Source organism: Mesoplodon bidens (genome assembly GCF_964165515.1).
Source record: "Mesoplodon bidens genome assembly, chromosome: 17".
NCBI classification, from domain to species: domain Eukaryota; kingdom Metazoa; phylum Chordata; class Mammalia; order Artiodactyla; family Ziphiidae; genus Mesoplodon; species Mesoplodon bidens.
This window is the reverse complement of record NC_138174.1, coordinates 18,167,181-18,185,464: the sequence shown is the minus strand read 5'-3', so window position 1 is coordinate 18,185,464 and position 18,284 is coordinate 18,167,181. Positions and strand designations below refer to the sequence as shown.

At 37.5% G+C, this 18,284-nt stretch overlaps 1 protein-coding gene across 6 annotated transcripts in view; it reads right to left on the bottom strand.

Moving 5' to 3' along the window:
• Positions 1-1,224: 1,224 nt before the first annotated feature.
• The window catches only part of CAB39L (calcium binding protein 39 like), a 102,081-nt gene continuing 85,021 nt past the window's right edge, over positions 1,225-18,284 (bottom strand). For all 6 annotated transcript variants that reach the window (XM_081214620.1, XM_081214622.1, XM_081214621.1 and 3 more), the window contains 2 exons: positions 11,742-11,885; positions 1,225-3,531 (listed from right to left, as the gene is read on the bottom strand). In XM_081214620.1, the coding sequence (XP_081070746.1) occupies positions 3,352-3,531; positions 11,742-11,885 (324 nt within the window). In that variant the 3' untranslated portion in view covers positions 1,225-3,351. The remainder of the gene's footprint in view (positions 3,532-11,741; positions 11,886-18,284) is intronic.

The following is an 18,284-nucleotide window of genomic DNA, read 5'->3' as shown; positions in this document are numbered from 1 at the left end:
CAACAGGGTCTCTGAAGAGGCTTAGTGCTGGCCAGGCTGATCATTTTGTCATACTTTGCTTTAATTACGGTAGTCACATAACAGCACTTTCTGTATGTCAAAGACAAAATCACATCCTTGTTCACAGCCATCTTCTGTCTTTTCAATCTTCTTAGAAAGACGAAGTCTAGATTTTCCAGGTCTCTTTTTGTTGCCAGCCTTTATCTAACTATGGGCCCTCATTAAAATAGCCAAAACCTTCCTGAAAAAACACGCAGGAAAAGATGTACATGCCATACATACAACATTCTTTTGGATAAAACAGGAAAAAAAAGTAAAAGATATAAATCTTAATTTCCTCTAGTATAGTAGACTAGAAAGATCTGTAAACCTATTTTGAAACAACTTTTTCATATTTAAAAAAAATCCTAGTGATGTTTGAATTTCATTTTCCTTTACTTTATTACAATCACTTTCAAGTCCTGCGTAGTTTCCAGACGGCACTATGGCTCAGAGCAGCTGCGTCTCACACAGACCAACCAGTGTGGCTGGCGACAGAGGCTTTGGAAAGCTTGCTGCCCCTCCTCAGCATATACTGCTCCCCAGAACCCTCTAGGACGAGAACCCACAGAGGCTGGCAGTCAGAACACTTGCTCAAGGGCTGAGTGCCCCTCGGCCTTTTCTCCCAGGGTAATAATCCTAACATTTGGGCAGATGCCTGGCTTTAGCCAGAGCCTCGTCCAAGAACATTATGATTTCAATCCATCCTGGCTTCATTCTAGGACCTTCACCCCCGGGAGCCTCCCAGGCAGCAGTGGGGGAGGGCACGACATAATTCCCCACTCCCAGGACCTCCCCTCGTTCACAGCCTTGAGGATGAAAAAATGAATAAAAGCAGGAGTTTGGCCTCCGGCCACTGTGGCTTTGTACCCCAAGTCTAGTCCACATTGTCTGGGATAAACTGCTCAGAGCCTCAGTTTCTTCAAATATAAAATGGGAATGACTCTGGCTGTGGTGAAGCATCAATACGTGAAGTGTTTCTATACTGCCTGACAGGCGGCCCTTGGTCAATGGCAGTGAGCCTCACTGGGAGGATGGGACAGCCAAGGACAGGGGAAGTGGGCGTGGGGCATCTGGGCAGCCTGGGGTGCCCTCCGCCTGGGGCTTTCCCTGTTTGGAGCAGTGACAAGAACACAGAGGGGGGACATGCAGAGGAATGAAACCGACCAAGGAATATGTGGCACCTTTTCATATAGTCAGTCTTTATTTAAATGTGTGCTTTTGAAATAGCTTATTAAATATGACCTTTTCAAAACTCAATTCTCACAATATTTACAGTGACTTTTATGCAAACATATTTTAACTGTGAGCTTCTTGATCCCTCTTTCACGTTAATAATCTACAAATTTGTATCACAGCAAAATCCCAGCTACTTCATTTATTGCCTTTTAGACTAGTTTTGTTTGTGAGGTTACTAAACTAGGATAAGGGATTGCTAGGAACGAGCTAATTCAAGCTCGGAGGAAATAAAGTATGTTTTATTTATCAAAAAAGAATTGTAACGAGGCCTTGCTTTCCAACTGAAAAAATGTGTCCCATGATGTGTGGAACAGTATTTAAGCAATGAAATACATTTCCAATGGTCATTATTGCGTCTTCTTTTTTTAAAGAAATATTTACATTCATCTCTCTTAAACAAATAAACAAAATCAGAAAAGTCAAATTTGAAGAGACTATGGACTGTCAGGGAATGTTATAAAAATAATCTGACCTCAGTGACTGAAGAATGAAGGTCATCAGACGGCCCGGCACTGGCCAGAGCTGCTGCAAGAAGGTCCTGCAGGCCCTGCAGCATCTGCCTCAGGATATGACGCTGAGCACGGAAAGACACAGCCAAGAAGGATGAAACCGCACCAGGTGATTCTTCAGATGCTACATCTACAAGGGCACTGATCCTGGAGAGGGATCTTTCCCTCTCTGGGTGGAGAAATATCTGGTTGAAGAACACAGTACCCAATGTTGTAAAAAGTGAAGATTCCTATGGAAGGCAATAACTCATGATTTGGAAACAGAATTATGAAAAAAATACAGATTAACAATTGTACCTTTAATGTCTTGTAAATATAGCTTAAAATTCCGTTTTATACACTTGATGTCTGAAAACAAACCATGGCCTTTTTAAAAAAACACAAATTAATTCTTTAACCATCCTAGTATGCAAGAGAGTATTTGAGACCAACATTTTTATAAGTTTTCTACCTTTTCACTGAGGAACTTGATGTGAAATTAGAACGACAACTTATTAGAAAACAAAGTGAAAAAAATTTTTAGTCCTTTGAGGATTTTTTTCATGCATTTAATCATTTGCGCTTCCAACGGCAACATTCCCTTATTTATAAAGGCCTGTACAACCCTCTGGACCCATGGTTTTGCACACGCTAGGCATCTCAATGCAATGATTCCTACTCTAAAACACACTTTCACCACAAAACTTTTTTCCCATAATGAGAAGTATGAATGAAATATTCCAAACATTCACTAACCCAACAGAAGTCTGTGGGAAACAGCAGTGACTGTCACTAGATCTGTGGTTCTTACCCATCTGTTCCAAGTTCTCAAGTGAGCAGGTCCTACCCCGTGGGTCCTCTACGCCTGTGACCCTTGTTAGTCCATCCTGTTTGGACTTAGTTGGTCCCATGCTAACCTGGTCAGAGTGGAGGAGTGTGTGTGTGTGCGTGTACCATGAGTTGGTCATGCTGAGGAGATCCATTGGGGTGGAACGTGGGGCAGTAAGCAGAAAGGTGGGCATCAATTCCCTAGGAAGTTAGTGATGGATGATTACAGTTAAAAGATATGGGCAGGGAACAGAATACGTAATGACTGAAAACATGGATCTTATTTTCTTGGTGCCTTGAGAAATTTGTTTGTCCAAGTACAGATGGGCAAAACAGTTCCGTGCGTCTTGCCCCCATGCCCAGTTCTCTGAGAACTTAATCCTCTTCGAGGACTCAGTGACGCCCATTCTTTGGGCTCCTACTACTTGGTGGCTTGTGGTGACTGAGGGCTCAGGTCTGCAAGCCCACAACAGCCTTGTTGCCCTTCATCAAGAAAGGGTTAAAATTGCTTTTATCAATGTCTAAAGCAATGGCTCTGATTTCACATAAATAATCACAGACTCGAATAAGATGAATATATTATTCTAAATTAATTATTTTCTTTCAGACATTTATATTCCATCTATCCTGAACAATGAATTGAGAAAAAAATAACCACCTCCAAAGCCTTCCCAAGAAAGACTACTTTTTGAAATGACACTTTTTGTACAAACTGAGCAAATGAGACAGTGACGGTGGCAGGAAACTGGGTGAGACTTCAAGGCGCCGTTTTCTTCAAGTCTCGAATCTGTTTAATCAAGTAGTTCTTCTCATCAGTGAACTGCTCATCGTCCGTCCTTTCTTTTTGGAAGCTGCTCAGAAACTCGATGAGTTTGGGTTGGTTTTTTAGTAGAATCTCCACAATAGGCTGTGTTTTGTGAGGACTGGCCACAAACACCTGAAACATGAGAAACAAATACCTAGGACAAGGAATGCACATCAGGGAAAACACGGATCCCACCTGTGTCTCATTTGTTACATGTGTTAGTAAAATACAGAAAGCCCCAGATTATACTTCCTTATTGAGGAAAGTGAGTAATTCCCCATTCATATCCATTTTCTACAGAGAATATACAAATATATTCAATATATTTAAATTATATATTTAATCATATATTTAAAATTACCATTATAACTAAATATGTGATTATAAAATTAAATAAATATATATAATTCTATATAATGAAATAGATAATATATAAATATATAACCATATATATAAAATATAAAATATTCAATATATATAACATTGAATATACTTAATATATTCATCTGGCTCAAAATTCAAAAAGGACAAATGTGAAAAGTCCCCCTCTCACCTCCTCTCCCTGGAGGTCACCAATGTTATTATTTTCTTATGTACGTGGAGCTTTAAAATTTATAACTGCCTAGGTCCCACCTCCCAGAGACTCCAGTTCAGGAGATCTAGAGGGGAGGTCTGTCTCTCTGCATTTTTATAAAGTTCCACAAAGATTCTTATGTGCACTCCTAGTTGAAACCATGATCCTGGGCTAATAACTCAGCTGTACTATAAAAGAAAGTGACAACTATAATAACAGGACACAATAAGTCAAAACTATAATGCTGGGACTTCCCTGGTGGTCCAGTGGTTAAGACTCTGTGCTTTCACTGCAGGGGGCGGGGTTCCATCCCTGGTTGGGGAACTAAGATCCCACAGGCCGCGAGGTGCAGCCAAAAAAAAAAAAACCCAAAAAAACCAAGCATATTTAAAAAAAGAAAAACTATAATGCTGACTGATACAGTATTTTGCAAAGTACACACTTCCTAGTTAGATGCTATATATATAATGACGTGACCAGAATACCCATAAAACTATTGACTGCTATATAGCTCTCTGGTTTCATGTTCTGGGCTCTCCACTCCTCAGAAGGGCTGAGTGCTTCACCACCAGCCCCTCTGCTCACCGCCTCCTCTTCCTGAACCTCCAACAGTGCACAACTCTACTCCGAACACACTGTGGCCAGTGATTGGTTATGGAGACAGTGGGAGCTACAAGGTTGAACCCTCAAGGTTCCTCCAATCCAGCAAGCATGAGGAAGGAAAAACTACACCAGGATGTAAAGGACCTATGAGAGGGAAATGAAAAGCTGTGGAGGTTCAAAGGAGGTGGAGATAACATTAGATTTCTGAGTTTGGAACAGGAAGGGCTCATGGTGTAGGTGAAATGAGAGTCCATGAATCAGATTTTCTCTTTTTTTTTTATATCAGTTTGGTAGTTTGTGCATTTCTAGGGATTTGTCCATTTCATCTAGGTTATCTAATTTATTGATGTACAATTATTTGTAGTATTCTCTTATAACCTTTTTTATTTCTATAAGGAGGTTGAATCAGTAACCAAAAACCTCTCAACAAAAGCCCAGGATGATTTCACTGGTAAATTCTACAAACTTTTAAAGAAAAATTAACACCAATCCATTTCAAATTCATCCAAAAAATAAAAGACAAGGGAATACTTCCTAACTCATTTTATGAGGTCAGCATTACCCTGATACCAAAGCCAGACAAAGCTATCACAAGAAAACTACAGACCACTGTCCTTTATGAATAAAGATGCAAAAATCCTCAACAAAATACAAGCAAATGAAGTCCAGAATAATATTAAAAGGATTACATGCCATGACTAAATGGGATTTATTCCAGAAATACAAGCATGGCTCAACATAATAAAATCAATCGATGTAATACACCACATGTACTAGACTGAACTGCATCCTCTAAAAAGATGAATGTTCAAGTCCTAACCCTTGGTACCTGTGAACATGACTTTATTTGGAAATAGGATGTAATCAAACTAAGATCAGTTCATACTGAGTTAGCTTGGGCCTGAATCCAATTACCAGTATCTTTAGAGGAAGAGGGAATTTTGGACACAGAAACACACAGAGATACGCAGAGGAAAATGCCATGTGAAGATGGACACAGAGATTGGAGTTATGCATCTATAAGGCAAGGAATGCCAAGGATTGCTGGCAACCACCAGAAGCTAGGAGAGAGGCATAGATTTTCCCTGAAAGCTCCAAGAGGAACCAACCCTGTTGACACCTTGATCTTGGACTTCTAGTTGCTAGAACTCTGAGACAGTGATTTTCTGTAGTTTTAGGAAAACTTAGTCTTTGGTACTTTGTTATAGCAGCTCTAGGAAACTAAGATGACACATTAGTACATTGAAAGAAAACCATATGATCATTTCAACTGATGCAGAAAAAGTATTTGACAAAATCCAACACCTTTTCATAATAATAAACACTCAACATGGGACAACTAGATATCCACATGCAAAAAAATAAAGTTGGACCCTTACCTTGCACCACAAACAAAAATTAACTCAAACTTGATCAAAAAACTAAATATAAGAGCTAATAAAACTTTTAGAGGAAAATATAGGGGTACATCCTCATGACCTTGTATTTGGCAATGGTTTCTTAGCTACAACATCAAAAGCATGAGCAACAACAAAAAAAAATGGATAAACTGAACTTCATCAAAATTTAAAAATTGTGTGTATCACAGAACACTATCAAGAGTGTGAAAAGACAATATACAGAATGTAAGAAAATATTTGCAAATCATATATATGATCAGCATCTAGTATCCAGAACATATAAAGAACTCATACAACACAACAACAAAAAGACAAACAACCTTTTTTAAAAAGGGGCAAAGGGGGACTTCCTTGGTGGTCCAGTGGGTAAGTCTCCGCGCTCCCAATGCAGGGGGCCTGGGTTCGATCCCTGGTCGGGGAACTAGATCCCACATGCATACTGCAACTAAGAGTTTGCATGCCACAACTAAGATCACAGGCCACAACTAAAGATCCTGCATGCTGCAACGAAGATTCCGTGTGCTGCAACAAAGACCTGGCATAGTCAAAACAAATAAACAAATAAATATTAAAAAATAAAATAAAAAGGGGCAAAGGACTTGACATTTCTCCAAAGAAGATATACAAATGGCTAATAAGCATGTGAAAAAATCCTCAACATCATTAGATCATTAGGGAAACACAAATCAAAACCACAATGAGACTAGGCCAGCTACAATTAAAAAAAAAAAACTAACTATAACAAGTGAGGAATGGAGAAATTGGAACCCTGTACACTGCTGGTGGGAGTGTAAAATGGAGCAGCCTCTATGGAAAAGTTTGGTAGCACCTCAGTAAGTTACACACTGAATTACCATAAGACTGAGCAATTCTGTTCCTAGGTATATACCAAAAGAATTGAAAACATTTGTTCAAACAAAAACTTGCACATGAATATTCATAGCAGCACTATTCACAATAGCCAAAAGTCCATCAGCTGATGAATGGATAAGCAAATTGTGATATATCCTTAAAATGGAATATTATTCAGCCATAAAAATGAATGAAGTACTACTGATCATGCTACAACATGGATGAACTTTAAAAACATTATGCTAATAGAAGAAACCGGACACAAAAGGCCACACATTACATCATTTCATTTATATCAAATATCAAGAACTGGTGAATCCATAAAGACTGAAAGCAGATTAGTGATTGCCAGGGGCTGTGAGTAGGAGAAAATGAGGAGTAGTTGCTGAATGGGTATAGGGTTTCCTTTTGGGGTGATGAAAATGTCCTGGAACTAGAGAGTAGTAATAGTTGTATAACACTGTAAATACTAAATGCCACAGAACTGTATACTTTAAAATGGTCAAAATGGTGAATTTTATGTTATATGAACTTTACTACCATAAATTAAAATTGTTACTTATTAAAAAAAAGTACCCCAGGCTCGTTTACATTGTTACACAAAATGCCTGATGTTTATAGAACACCTAGTATGTTAGGAAATCACATATGGGAGCCAAACGTGTGGCTCCTCTGGCTACCATTAGTTTACAAGTGAGTGGCTGGGAAGTTTTAGCTAGGAACTGTCTGGCATTTGTGGTAACTACAGCAATAACTCATAACAGTCTTTATTCCCAAAAGAATTTTTTAGAAGATTAAATATATAGAACAAACTAAGCTTCTCTGTTTGAATCCAAAATAAATGTAAAACGTAGTGGAATTTGCAGACAAGGCATCACTGGATCAACTCTACTGAATCTGTACACTGTACAACAGACCTAAAAAAATGTTCAATTTGTTTTCAAGCTTAAAATTTTTCCTTATTTTTATTTTTTATGGCTTCTGAACTCTGCTGCCTCTAAAGGTAGTTGCTGATTAGAGGTGACTAATGCTCTAATGCACAATTCTTTTGGGGCATCCGGGACACTGAAATCAAGGCTTGAGATGAACCATTCATGAGGACAACCATTCTTGTTCTGTATACTTTTTCAGGTGTATTGTCAAGCTGGCCTTTGGATTTTGGAATAAGCTAGGGTGGAGCGTCTTGTTTTCATGGAAATGGCTATTGTGGCCAACTGCTAGGATCTGAGCGACAGAGCAGTACACTCAGGCCCATTTTCGGCAATGGCCATTGAGTTCCAGCAGCTCTGAGAGGTGAACCAAAAGGCACTGGCCATCCCCACCCTCTAGGTTCGAAAGACAGTGGCAACATGGTCCTTTGCTATTAAGGATGTTAACAGGGAAAGGAAAGAAAGATCAGCTCATAGCTGATCCCTAAATTCACATTGGCCATATTTCTGGAAGAGGCAGGATCACAGAGACAAAGGTCTCCTGAACTTAGTATCTGAGAATTAGACTTTTTATTTTAATTTAACTTTTTAAATTTAACATTTTGCAAGTGAGGAAACAGATCCACATGGATTTGCCCAAAGTCACTGCTGGCAACCGAGCCACAACAAAGACCCAGGTCTCTTGACTTCCATGACTTCCATCTAGTCCTTTCCCATCATACCATCCTGTTCGTCAATAGCAGAGAAAACATGAAATGGCAACTCATTCAAGTCCTTGAACTTTTCAAGTAAGCTAATGAAAATTGGCCACTAATAATCTGGCAAAGACATTTTTAGTCATGTGTTCCACATTTTCTGTACTTTATGAAAGGTACCTGGGGAAAAAGACTATTAATAAAGACCTGTGAAAAAACTCTAGGACTCAGCTGTTACTTTTTCTAAATAACAAAATATTTTTGGCAAGTAAACAATTCAGTTTGCCCTTCAGTGCAACGAACATAATCAGGGTCCAGAGTAAGTCCAGTTTATACACATACAAGTAAACAAGTGGTCAACTATTTTTAAATGCACCTATTCTGTCCAATAATGAGATGATCCAAATTCTGATCTCAGAGGATGGAAGTAGGTTATTTCTATTTTGCCACCCACTGAATACTTCCATAATACTGCATTTTGGAACCAAGTTATATGAAGCATGTTCTCATCTAGGATGATATATTAAAATTCTGTGGGAGCTGGAAAGACAGGACACACAGACTTCTATAATTTCCTCAGTCAAAAGAAAAGGGTCTTAAGAGGGCCTATCATTTTATACTCTGCAGGCATTTTCCTGTCCTACAAGAGCCTATTTTTGTCTCATCCAATTTGTGTTTATTCTTTATGAAATAATTCTAACACAGAGAAGAGCACAGCAATAACATATCAGATTTCAAGTTCCCACCATCAGCTCTATCATTTTTGCCAAACTTGCCTTCAGAATTTTAATAAAATAAAACATTACAGATATAATTAAAGGCTATTAGACATTTCTTCATGATATCATTCTCTTTCCTACCCCTCCCCTGAGGTGACTGCTATCCTGAATTTGGTATTTATCATTCCCATGCAGGTTTTTAGACTATAACTGCATATGTCTGAATCCATACATAGCGTTGTTTTGCATGTTTTTAAACTTTAAATAACATCCTTTTAACATTTGCTTATCCCACTCAGTGTTTCTGATACTTAACCCATTACTATATGATATTGTATGAATACATCACAATTTATTTTCCCAGTCTCCTGTAGATACCCATTTTTGTTTTCCATTTTACAACATGCGAAACAATGTTGCAATAAACATTTTGGTACAGGATTCCTTATGCATGTGAGCAAGATTGTCCCTAGGAAGTTGCCAGAAAATGAGATTTCAGGACTGAAGAGTATGGACACTTTCAGTACTTTATTTTGCTAAATTGCTCTCCCAAGTGCTTGTAACAGTTTACAGTGTATGACCTACTGCCCTCCAACCTTACCAAAATTTGATGTTGTCAGACTTAAACATTTTTGTCAATATGAGAAATGTAAAGTGATATCTTGCTGATATTTTAATGGCCATTTCCACAATTACTACTAAGATGAGCACCTTCACCTATTTGTTGGCCAATCAGGTTTCCTCATCTGTAAATTACCAACTTGTATGCTCTGCCTATTTTTCTATTGAATTGTTTGTCTTTTTCTAAATGATTTGTCAGTTACATGTGTCACATCTGTCCTGTTTTTCACTTTGCTTATGATGTCTTTTCAAAAAGAAGTGTTAAATTTTAATGTAGTCAAACTTATTTTCTATTATGTTTTGTGATTTTAAATTCTTTTTAAAAATTCTTCCTTCCCCAACATCATAAAAAGTCTCCTATTTTCTCTTTTTAAAGTTAAAAAATTTTGCTTGTCAAGTGTAGATCTTTACCAGAATTTATTTCTGAATATAGTGGAGAGTAGGGTTTTCTATATGAATAATCTATTACCCTAGAACCATTTATTAACAGTAACCCTTTCTTCACTGATTTACCATCCCTCCACTATGAAATATCAAATTTCATATTTGCACAGGCTTATTTCTAGGCTTTTTACTCTGTTTTGTTGTTCTATTTATCTATCTCTATGCCAATACCATATTGTCTCCATTTGCTATAAATCCATAATAAGTCTATATATATGGTAGGGTGGATTTCCCTACCTTGTTTTCCTTGAAAATTGCCATAGATAATCCCAGGCCATCGTTCTACCTTACAAATTTTAGAGTCAGCTTGTCAAGTTCCAGGAAAAGTTCTGCTGGGATTTTGATTGTAATTAAATGGAATTTATAAATTAATTTGGGATTTGAACTGCTCTAGTGGCCTTTTGGACAATAAAGATGTGGTGGCTGAAAGATGGACTAAAATTGTTTTTTACCTCTCAAAGCAACAATCACATACCTTATAAACTGCCATGTCTCCCATTTATAGACTTATGAATTCAATCACTGAATATACATTATAAAGGCCAAAAAAAAAAAAGGCCTGGAACTCTCTGAATCCTTAATTGTACTCTAGATACCTATCCTAAGAAAATAATCCTAAATATGGAAAAAATTAGCTGAATACATAAAATGCTCATTGTAGTTACAAATTGAAAATAACCTAAATATAAATGACACAGAAATATTTAAGTAAGCTAGAGTAAGTATACTCAATGAAAAACTATGATGCCAATAAAACTACTGGCTCTTTTTAAACACTGTATATAACAACAGTGAATTAATGTTCACTTACGGTATAGCATGAGTGATAAATTAGTGTGTCAATTGTGTGTACAATGTAAATACAGCTGCAGAAAAACCTTCAAATATGTGCACAGGAAAATAAAATTTACTAAAATCTTTACAATAGTTAAGTCAGGGGTATGGGATTATAGATTAGATTTCTTCCACCTACCCTACTTTTAAACAAATCTATTGTTTAAAGTTTCTAGGAGATGATTTTATTACTCTTACATCAAAGAAAAGATATTAGAAAGAAAAAGCAGGTGTTACATGGACTACTTTTCTTTCAAAACGAATTAAAACATTTCTAAGCAAGTAACAAAGTGAGTAGTACTCAGTGTTTCTTTAGGTTTCACTTAAAGTTCAAAGAAACACTTCAGGCAGAAGCAAAGCATTCAAATTCTGACACAGGTTTTCGGCTTCAACTCAATCACTGATTATTTTAGTAACTTTTGGGAAACAGTATCCCCCTATTTTCTCAGTGAAAAAAATGAAAATATGTTGAGATACGGATTAGTTAGCAAATCTTTTAGAAACAAATGGGCATTCATTAAAATAACTCTAAAATTTCATCTAAGTCATGCAAAACAGAAAGACTGCCTATTTAATTTTCTCTCATGTATAAAGGAGGGTACAAAGTAGGGAGTTTGCCATTTGCAACTGGAAAACAAATGCCCACATTATTTCTGCAGCTCGCACTTTACCTTAAAGACATGAAAGGCTTCAAACTGGATGTTAGGACTTTTATCCCGGAGGAGGTTCATCATCAGTTTGAGGTTCTCTGGCTTGCTGATGTACTTTGTCATGATGGTGAAGTTGTGCCGGTCCAAGATCAGTTCACCCAGCAGCTACAAAAAACACAGAATCAAAGTAGAATCTGTCCGAGAGTCATCTTATTCAAAATATATCCCACTTCTTCACACCGGAAAACAAAAGATAAATGTGAGTTATGAATGTTGATATGAAAAAAATTCAGAGTCCTTAAGTACATCTTAAAGCATAGGCATGGAAGCTGTAGTTATTATTAAGTTATTTTTGAACTTTTCATACAGTTTTGCTAAAGTCAGTGCTTACTGCATTTCTGAATCTTTTTTTTTTAAGCCAGTCATTGCTACTGCTTAAAAAAGCTTTCTCTGCTGCCCTCATCAAGAGCTAGCCAGAAATGAATTTATTATTTTCATCCCTTACTTTAATGTGCTTCCCAGTAATGTATTGCTCCTTAGGCACTGAGGTAGGATAAGAATAAAAAAATTGACTTTACAATTATACATTCCTTATCTGAATAAATATACTCTAGTAGCTTACTGGGAAAACAGGTTATATTAAGTGACTCTTACCTTCTCCCTAAATTTTATTACGAAACCTGATATAGAGCCAGAAAAAAACTCTGACCCTGAATTCATATGAAATTTAATATGTGCAGCAAGTTTTTATAAAAAAGTAAAGCAAAACGTTTTCTGGTGACAAATTATTAATTCCTAAAATGCAGCATTACTCCATGTTATGAACTGGATGTTTACGTCCCTCTAAATCTATATGTTGAAATCCTAATCCCCAATGCAATGGTATTAGGAGGTGGGGCCTTTGGAAGGTGAATAGGACATGAGGGTGGAGCCATTATGAATGGGTTTGGTGCTCTTATAAAAGAGATCCCAGAAAGCTCCCTTGCTGCTGGCACCTTGATCTCCGACTTGCCAGCATCCAGAACTGTGAGAAATAAATGTTTGTTGTTTAATCCACCCAGTCTATGGTATTTTTGTTATAGCAGCCCAGACAGACTAATACATTTCAAAACAAAATAAAAATACCAAGAGTGAGAATAGTTGAAGACCCCCTAGCAGCATATGGCTGAACTTTGATTCTCACTGTAGTGGTAGCAATTCCTAAAGCTTCAGCAACCACGTGGCTGAAATGTACCCTTAACATAATTTTATATATGATATACTTAATGATGACCAGCGTTGGATATTAGATGGTCACCAGTTAGTCTCAAACATATGCAATAGCAACTGTGTAAATTTTTAGTCTCATCTTTCTTAATCTCTCCTCAGCATCTAAAGCTAACTGGATACTCTCCTGGAAACTTTCTTTGTTCCTGGTTTCAAGGCCACTGCTTTCTTCTCTTTTCTTACCGCTTGAAGCGAGTTCCTATGCTGCCTGTTACTGATTCCCCTTCCCTTTAGGCACTATACATGCAGGGATTTTCCAAGCTGTATTTTATCTCTTTATCTCCCAACAATCTCATCTACGCCTGTGGCTTCAACTATGACATCCAGGAAGATGTCTCCCAAATCTATTATACATCTCTGTTTTAATTTCCTTCCTAAACTCTATACCCACATTTTTAACTCCCCGCCCCCCACCCCAGCCCTGGTTGAACACTTAGCTGGCCTATCACACTCAACATTTCTACAACCAATTCCCCTTCCTCTCCTTGTTAATGACATCATGATCTGCTAGTCCCCTGGGGAAGAGAGTTGAAATCTTTCTCAGCTCTTTTCCTTCCTTTACTCCTCATACCAAATCTACATCTAAGATCTGCCAGTTTTCTGTTTTTAAATGTCTTGAACATCCTTCGTTCCATTTTTACTCACTCAGACCCTCCTACCTTCCATCTGGACTACTGCAACAGCACACACAATGGTCTCTTTTGCAGTCTTCACCCAATCCGACCCATTCTGCACATTATGTCAAATGAATCTTCCTGATGATCAGCCTTATTCATGTTACTAATGCCACTTATAACATGAATGAATAAGCAAACAATTATCTAGATTCTTTTGAACTGGGGATAAAAATTGAAGTCCTTAGTCTGGCATTCAAAACCCACTGTGATGGAATATCACTCAGCCATAAAAAGAAACAAAACTGAGCTATTTTTTTTTTTTTTTTTTTTTCTTTTTGCGGTATGCGGGCCTCTCACTGTTGTGGCCTCTCCCGTTGCGGAGCACAGGCTCCGGACGCGCAGGCCCAGCGGCCATGGCTCACGGGCCCAGCCGCTCCGCGGCATATGGGATCCTCCCAGACCGGGGCACGAACCCGTATCCCCTGCATCAGCAGGCGGACTCTCAACCACTGCGCCACCAGGGAGGCCCAAAACTGAGCTATTTGTAATGAGGTGGATAGACCTAGAGTCTGTCATACAGAGTGAAGTAAGTCAGAAAGAGAAACACAAATACCGTATGTTAACACATATATATGGAATTTAAGAAAAAAAAAAAGTCATGAAGAACCTAGGGGTAAAACAGGAGTAAAGACACAGACCTACTAGAGAATGGACTTGAGGATATGGGGAGGGGGGAGGGTAAGCTGTGACAAAGCGAAAGAGAGGCATGGACATATATACACTACCAAACGTAAGGTAGATAGCTAGTGGGAAGCAGCTGCATAGCACAGGGAGATCAGCTCGGTTCTTTGTGACCGCCTGGAGGGGTGGGATAGGGAGGGTGGGAGGGAGGGAGACGCAAGAGGGAAGGGATATGGGAACGGATGTATATGTATAACTGATTCACTTTGCTATAAAGAAGAAACTAACACACCATTGTGAAGCAATTATACTCCAATAAAGTTGTAAAAAAAAATCTAAATAACAAAAATGCAACACTTTTAGAATAAAATGTTCATATACGTCATTGCACGTAGGTTCTATTTCAGTTTTCTTTTTTTCTTGTTGAGATTCCAAATAATAAAACTTTTTGCAAAAAAAAAAAAAAAAACAAAACCCACTGTGACTGGAGTCATTTCTATTGCATCCTTTCCTCTGCCCCTCACTTATTCTTTCTCTTTCTTCTGCTTCTGTGGCTTCACTACCCTTGCTCCAAATTTTTCCCAGCTTTACTGAGGTATAATTGACAAAACTGTGTACATTTAAATTGTACATCATGATGATTTGATATGTGTATACATTGTGAAATATTTACCACATGCAATTTAATTAACACATCTATAGCCTCACATAGTTACCCTTTTCCTTTTTGTGGTGAGAATGCTTAAGATCTACTCTCAGCAACTTTCAAGTATACAATACAGTATTATTAACTATAGTCACCATGCTGTATGTTAGATCTTCAGAATTTATTCATCTTATAACTGAAAGCTTGTACCCTTTGACCAGCATCTCCCACCCCACTGCCCCCCACCCATAACCACCATTCTACCTTCTGTTTCTATAGTTCAACTCTTCTCAGCTGAATTTCCTCTCTTCCCTCTGTGCTCTTTGTTTTTTCCTAGTTGTACTCACTTTGCCTTGCAGTGCAGAGTTACTCATGAGCTTACTTAGAATATAAGCTCCATAAGGGCATGTGTCAATTCCTACTAGTGTTTGTATCCCTTATAACCTAACTGTGTGAGGTGTGTGGATATTGTTGGGGAAATAAAGTCCAAGCAACACAGAATCCTCTCTACAGAGTGTAGAAAAGAAAGAAAGCAGTTTTATTATCGAATACGCGTATTCAGAGCACAACACTGTAGGTAATCTACAAAAAAGGCATTACAAAGACGTAAAATTCTACCTTATTTATACAACCAAGCAGCTACAATCCAGTACATATATATACTCTCAAGATGAAAGATAACTGGTCCCCTATAAGAGGACCAGACGGCGCCATTTGCTGTGCACCCTTTCATAGTTCACCCTGAACTCACCTGGCCATTGAAGTAGCCATTTGCTTTACCTCATTGCTTTTATCCAACTAATGTAGAGAATAATAAAACTTCTCTTATCTCTCTGACAAGCAAATGGTTACAGCTTGGAGAGAAGCATCAAGGTTAAATTTTCCTGTGATAGAGAGGAAGGAGAGCTATCTTCCTAGATGTTTACACTCCAGGGGTATGGCTCCCGGATTCTCAAAAAAAAAAATCATAAAACATTCTGGGTTGTAAAGCTGACAAGAAGCTTCTAAAGATATATATGTGTGTATATATACACACATATATATCTTTATATATATACACACATATGTGTATATATATAGCATCTATGTAAATATAGATTCTATGTAGATGTATATTTATTTAAAATATAACATATTTTATATGTTATAATAAAATATAATTATAATATAACTCTGGTGGTCCAGTGGTTAAGACTCCATGCTGTCACTGCAGAGGGCATGGGTTTGATCCCTGGTTGGGGAACTAAGATCCCGCATGCTGTGTGGTATGGCCCAAAATACATATATAGCATACACACACACACACACATATCAAAAGGTCTTCTAGCAACAGAGCAATTTCATTTAAAAAATTTAAAATTTGTATACATACACACATTCAATAAATATTTGTTGAAGTGACATTTATGAGTTAAGTTCAGATTAAGTCACTTCAATTCTTATTACATGGGGATGCCTATATATAAATTCTATCCAATCTATCCTCTGCTTATATAATTTCACTACTTTTTGGAAACAATCAATTATGTTAAATCATTTGGCCAAAAACACTGAATCTTTTAGCCATTAAATATTAATCTATTAATTAATACTGACAGTGAAAAATGCTGCATTTCATAGTAATACAAAGGATTATACAGCAATATTATACTAAGTAAAAGGAAAAAATTCATATTTTTTACTTCTTTAACTTTCATATTATAGGCTTCATAGTATACAGTGAAACCACGCACAATAATGAGTTTTTAAAAAACTTTGTGTTTTAATGATATTGACCAGAGCTCTCCCCACATCCAGAATTCCACCAAGCGTCTTTTGAATTATAATCTTTCTAGTGATTAAATACCAGGCCTCTGAAGAAGATAAGAAATAAATTCCTAAGCTATGTCACATAGTGAAAGGAATTTCTCTGTTAATTATTTTTTATTGATACCAGGAACCTAAGCACCCCAAGATAGTTCAGAAAAATTTAGAATTTGATTAACAAAAGGCAGTAGGTAGCAACTACTTTGGAATCAGAAAATAGCCTAGTAAATACACTGTTACAATAATCTAACCTCTCTTGTTTTCTAAAATTATGAAACATCTATGTGCAAAATATTACAGAATCCAGAGATATAAACATAGTAAAGTCTAAATAGAACATACTGCTACCACAGATCTAATTGCCCAAAGGAAAACCCAACAGCACACAGTGGAGCTCTGCAGAGCAATGTTCTGATGAAGAAAAGAGCAAACAATACTTAAGGAGCTCTTTCCTTGAATAGACTGATACAAGACCATCTTAGCAATATCTCTGCCTATAATCCAACGTTCAAAAAAGGCCTACTCTTCAGTAACAATTTTAGCAATTTTTACATTCTTGATATACTTTATCTACCTTTTACTAGTGCTTTTCACTGTCTAACCAGTGCTTGGTTTTACCACATTGTAAATCAAGTATGTGTGAGACAGTCAACTGTAAAGGATTTTAAGTGGGAATAGCAGCTCATGTAGTATGTGTGGGTGCATTAATAAAGAACAAGAAAGAGGCCTTATGAGTGGGCTGGGGCATCTGTAAATAAGTAGAAAACAAACAATCAGCTTGAAAAGGGAGAGTTTAAAGGAGACTTTCTACACCACATGCTGTACAAAGTCAGATGCTCTTTGCCATGTCACTGGAATAGCGCTGAGGTCTTCAGCAGGAGAACTATGTGAAAAGAGGAAGAGAGGCTAGATGGTGGAGAGCCAGGTGGCAGCGGACAGAGGTGAGAAATGAGTCTTTCTTGCTCCCCTTTGCTACCCGCTAAACTTGTATTACATGTTGTACTAATCGTACATCTACTGGGTTAATAGGCTTCGATTTTTAAATGCAAATGCATCCTGGTAGGAAAAAGTCTAACTCATACCCTAGTCCCAATTATTTATTTAGAATAGATCGGTGCCTTCAGTCCAGAGACTGAACTCTGGGGACAGTGATGAGGAATATTTATTAATGAAATTTATTTCAATTTTCTTTAGCAAATATATCCAGGTCTTACCATGTGGTAGGTTCTGCTCTAACCATTTTACAAATATTAACAAGAGAACAGGACAAGGTGGGGTTGAAGGCATCCTGAGAAGAGAATGAGGGCAATGGGCACATGGGTAGGAGGGGATGACAGGACAGCAGGCAAGAAAAGCAGGAAGAAGGCCAAGAAGGGAAATGTCTGGGTAAAAAACTGTAAGCTTTATAACTTTGCCTAAGGCCCTAGAGTCACTCAATCACAGAAACGTTTCTGTCACAAGTTCTTATCACTGTGGAAAATGGTACAAGGATATATTCTAAAGTCCATGACCCTCAACTTTCTTGATCCCAGTTTGGTTCAGTCACCT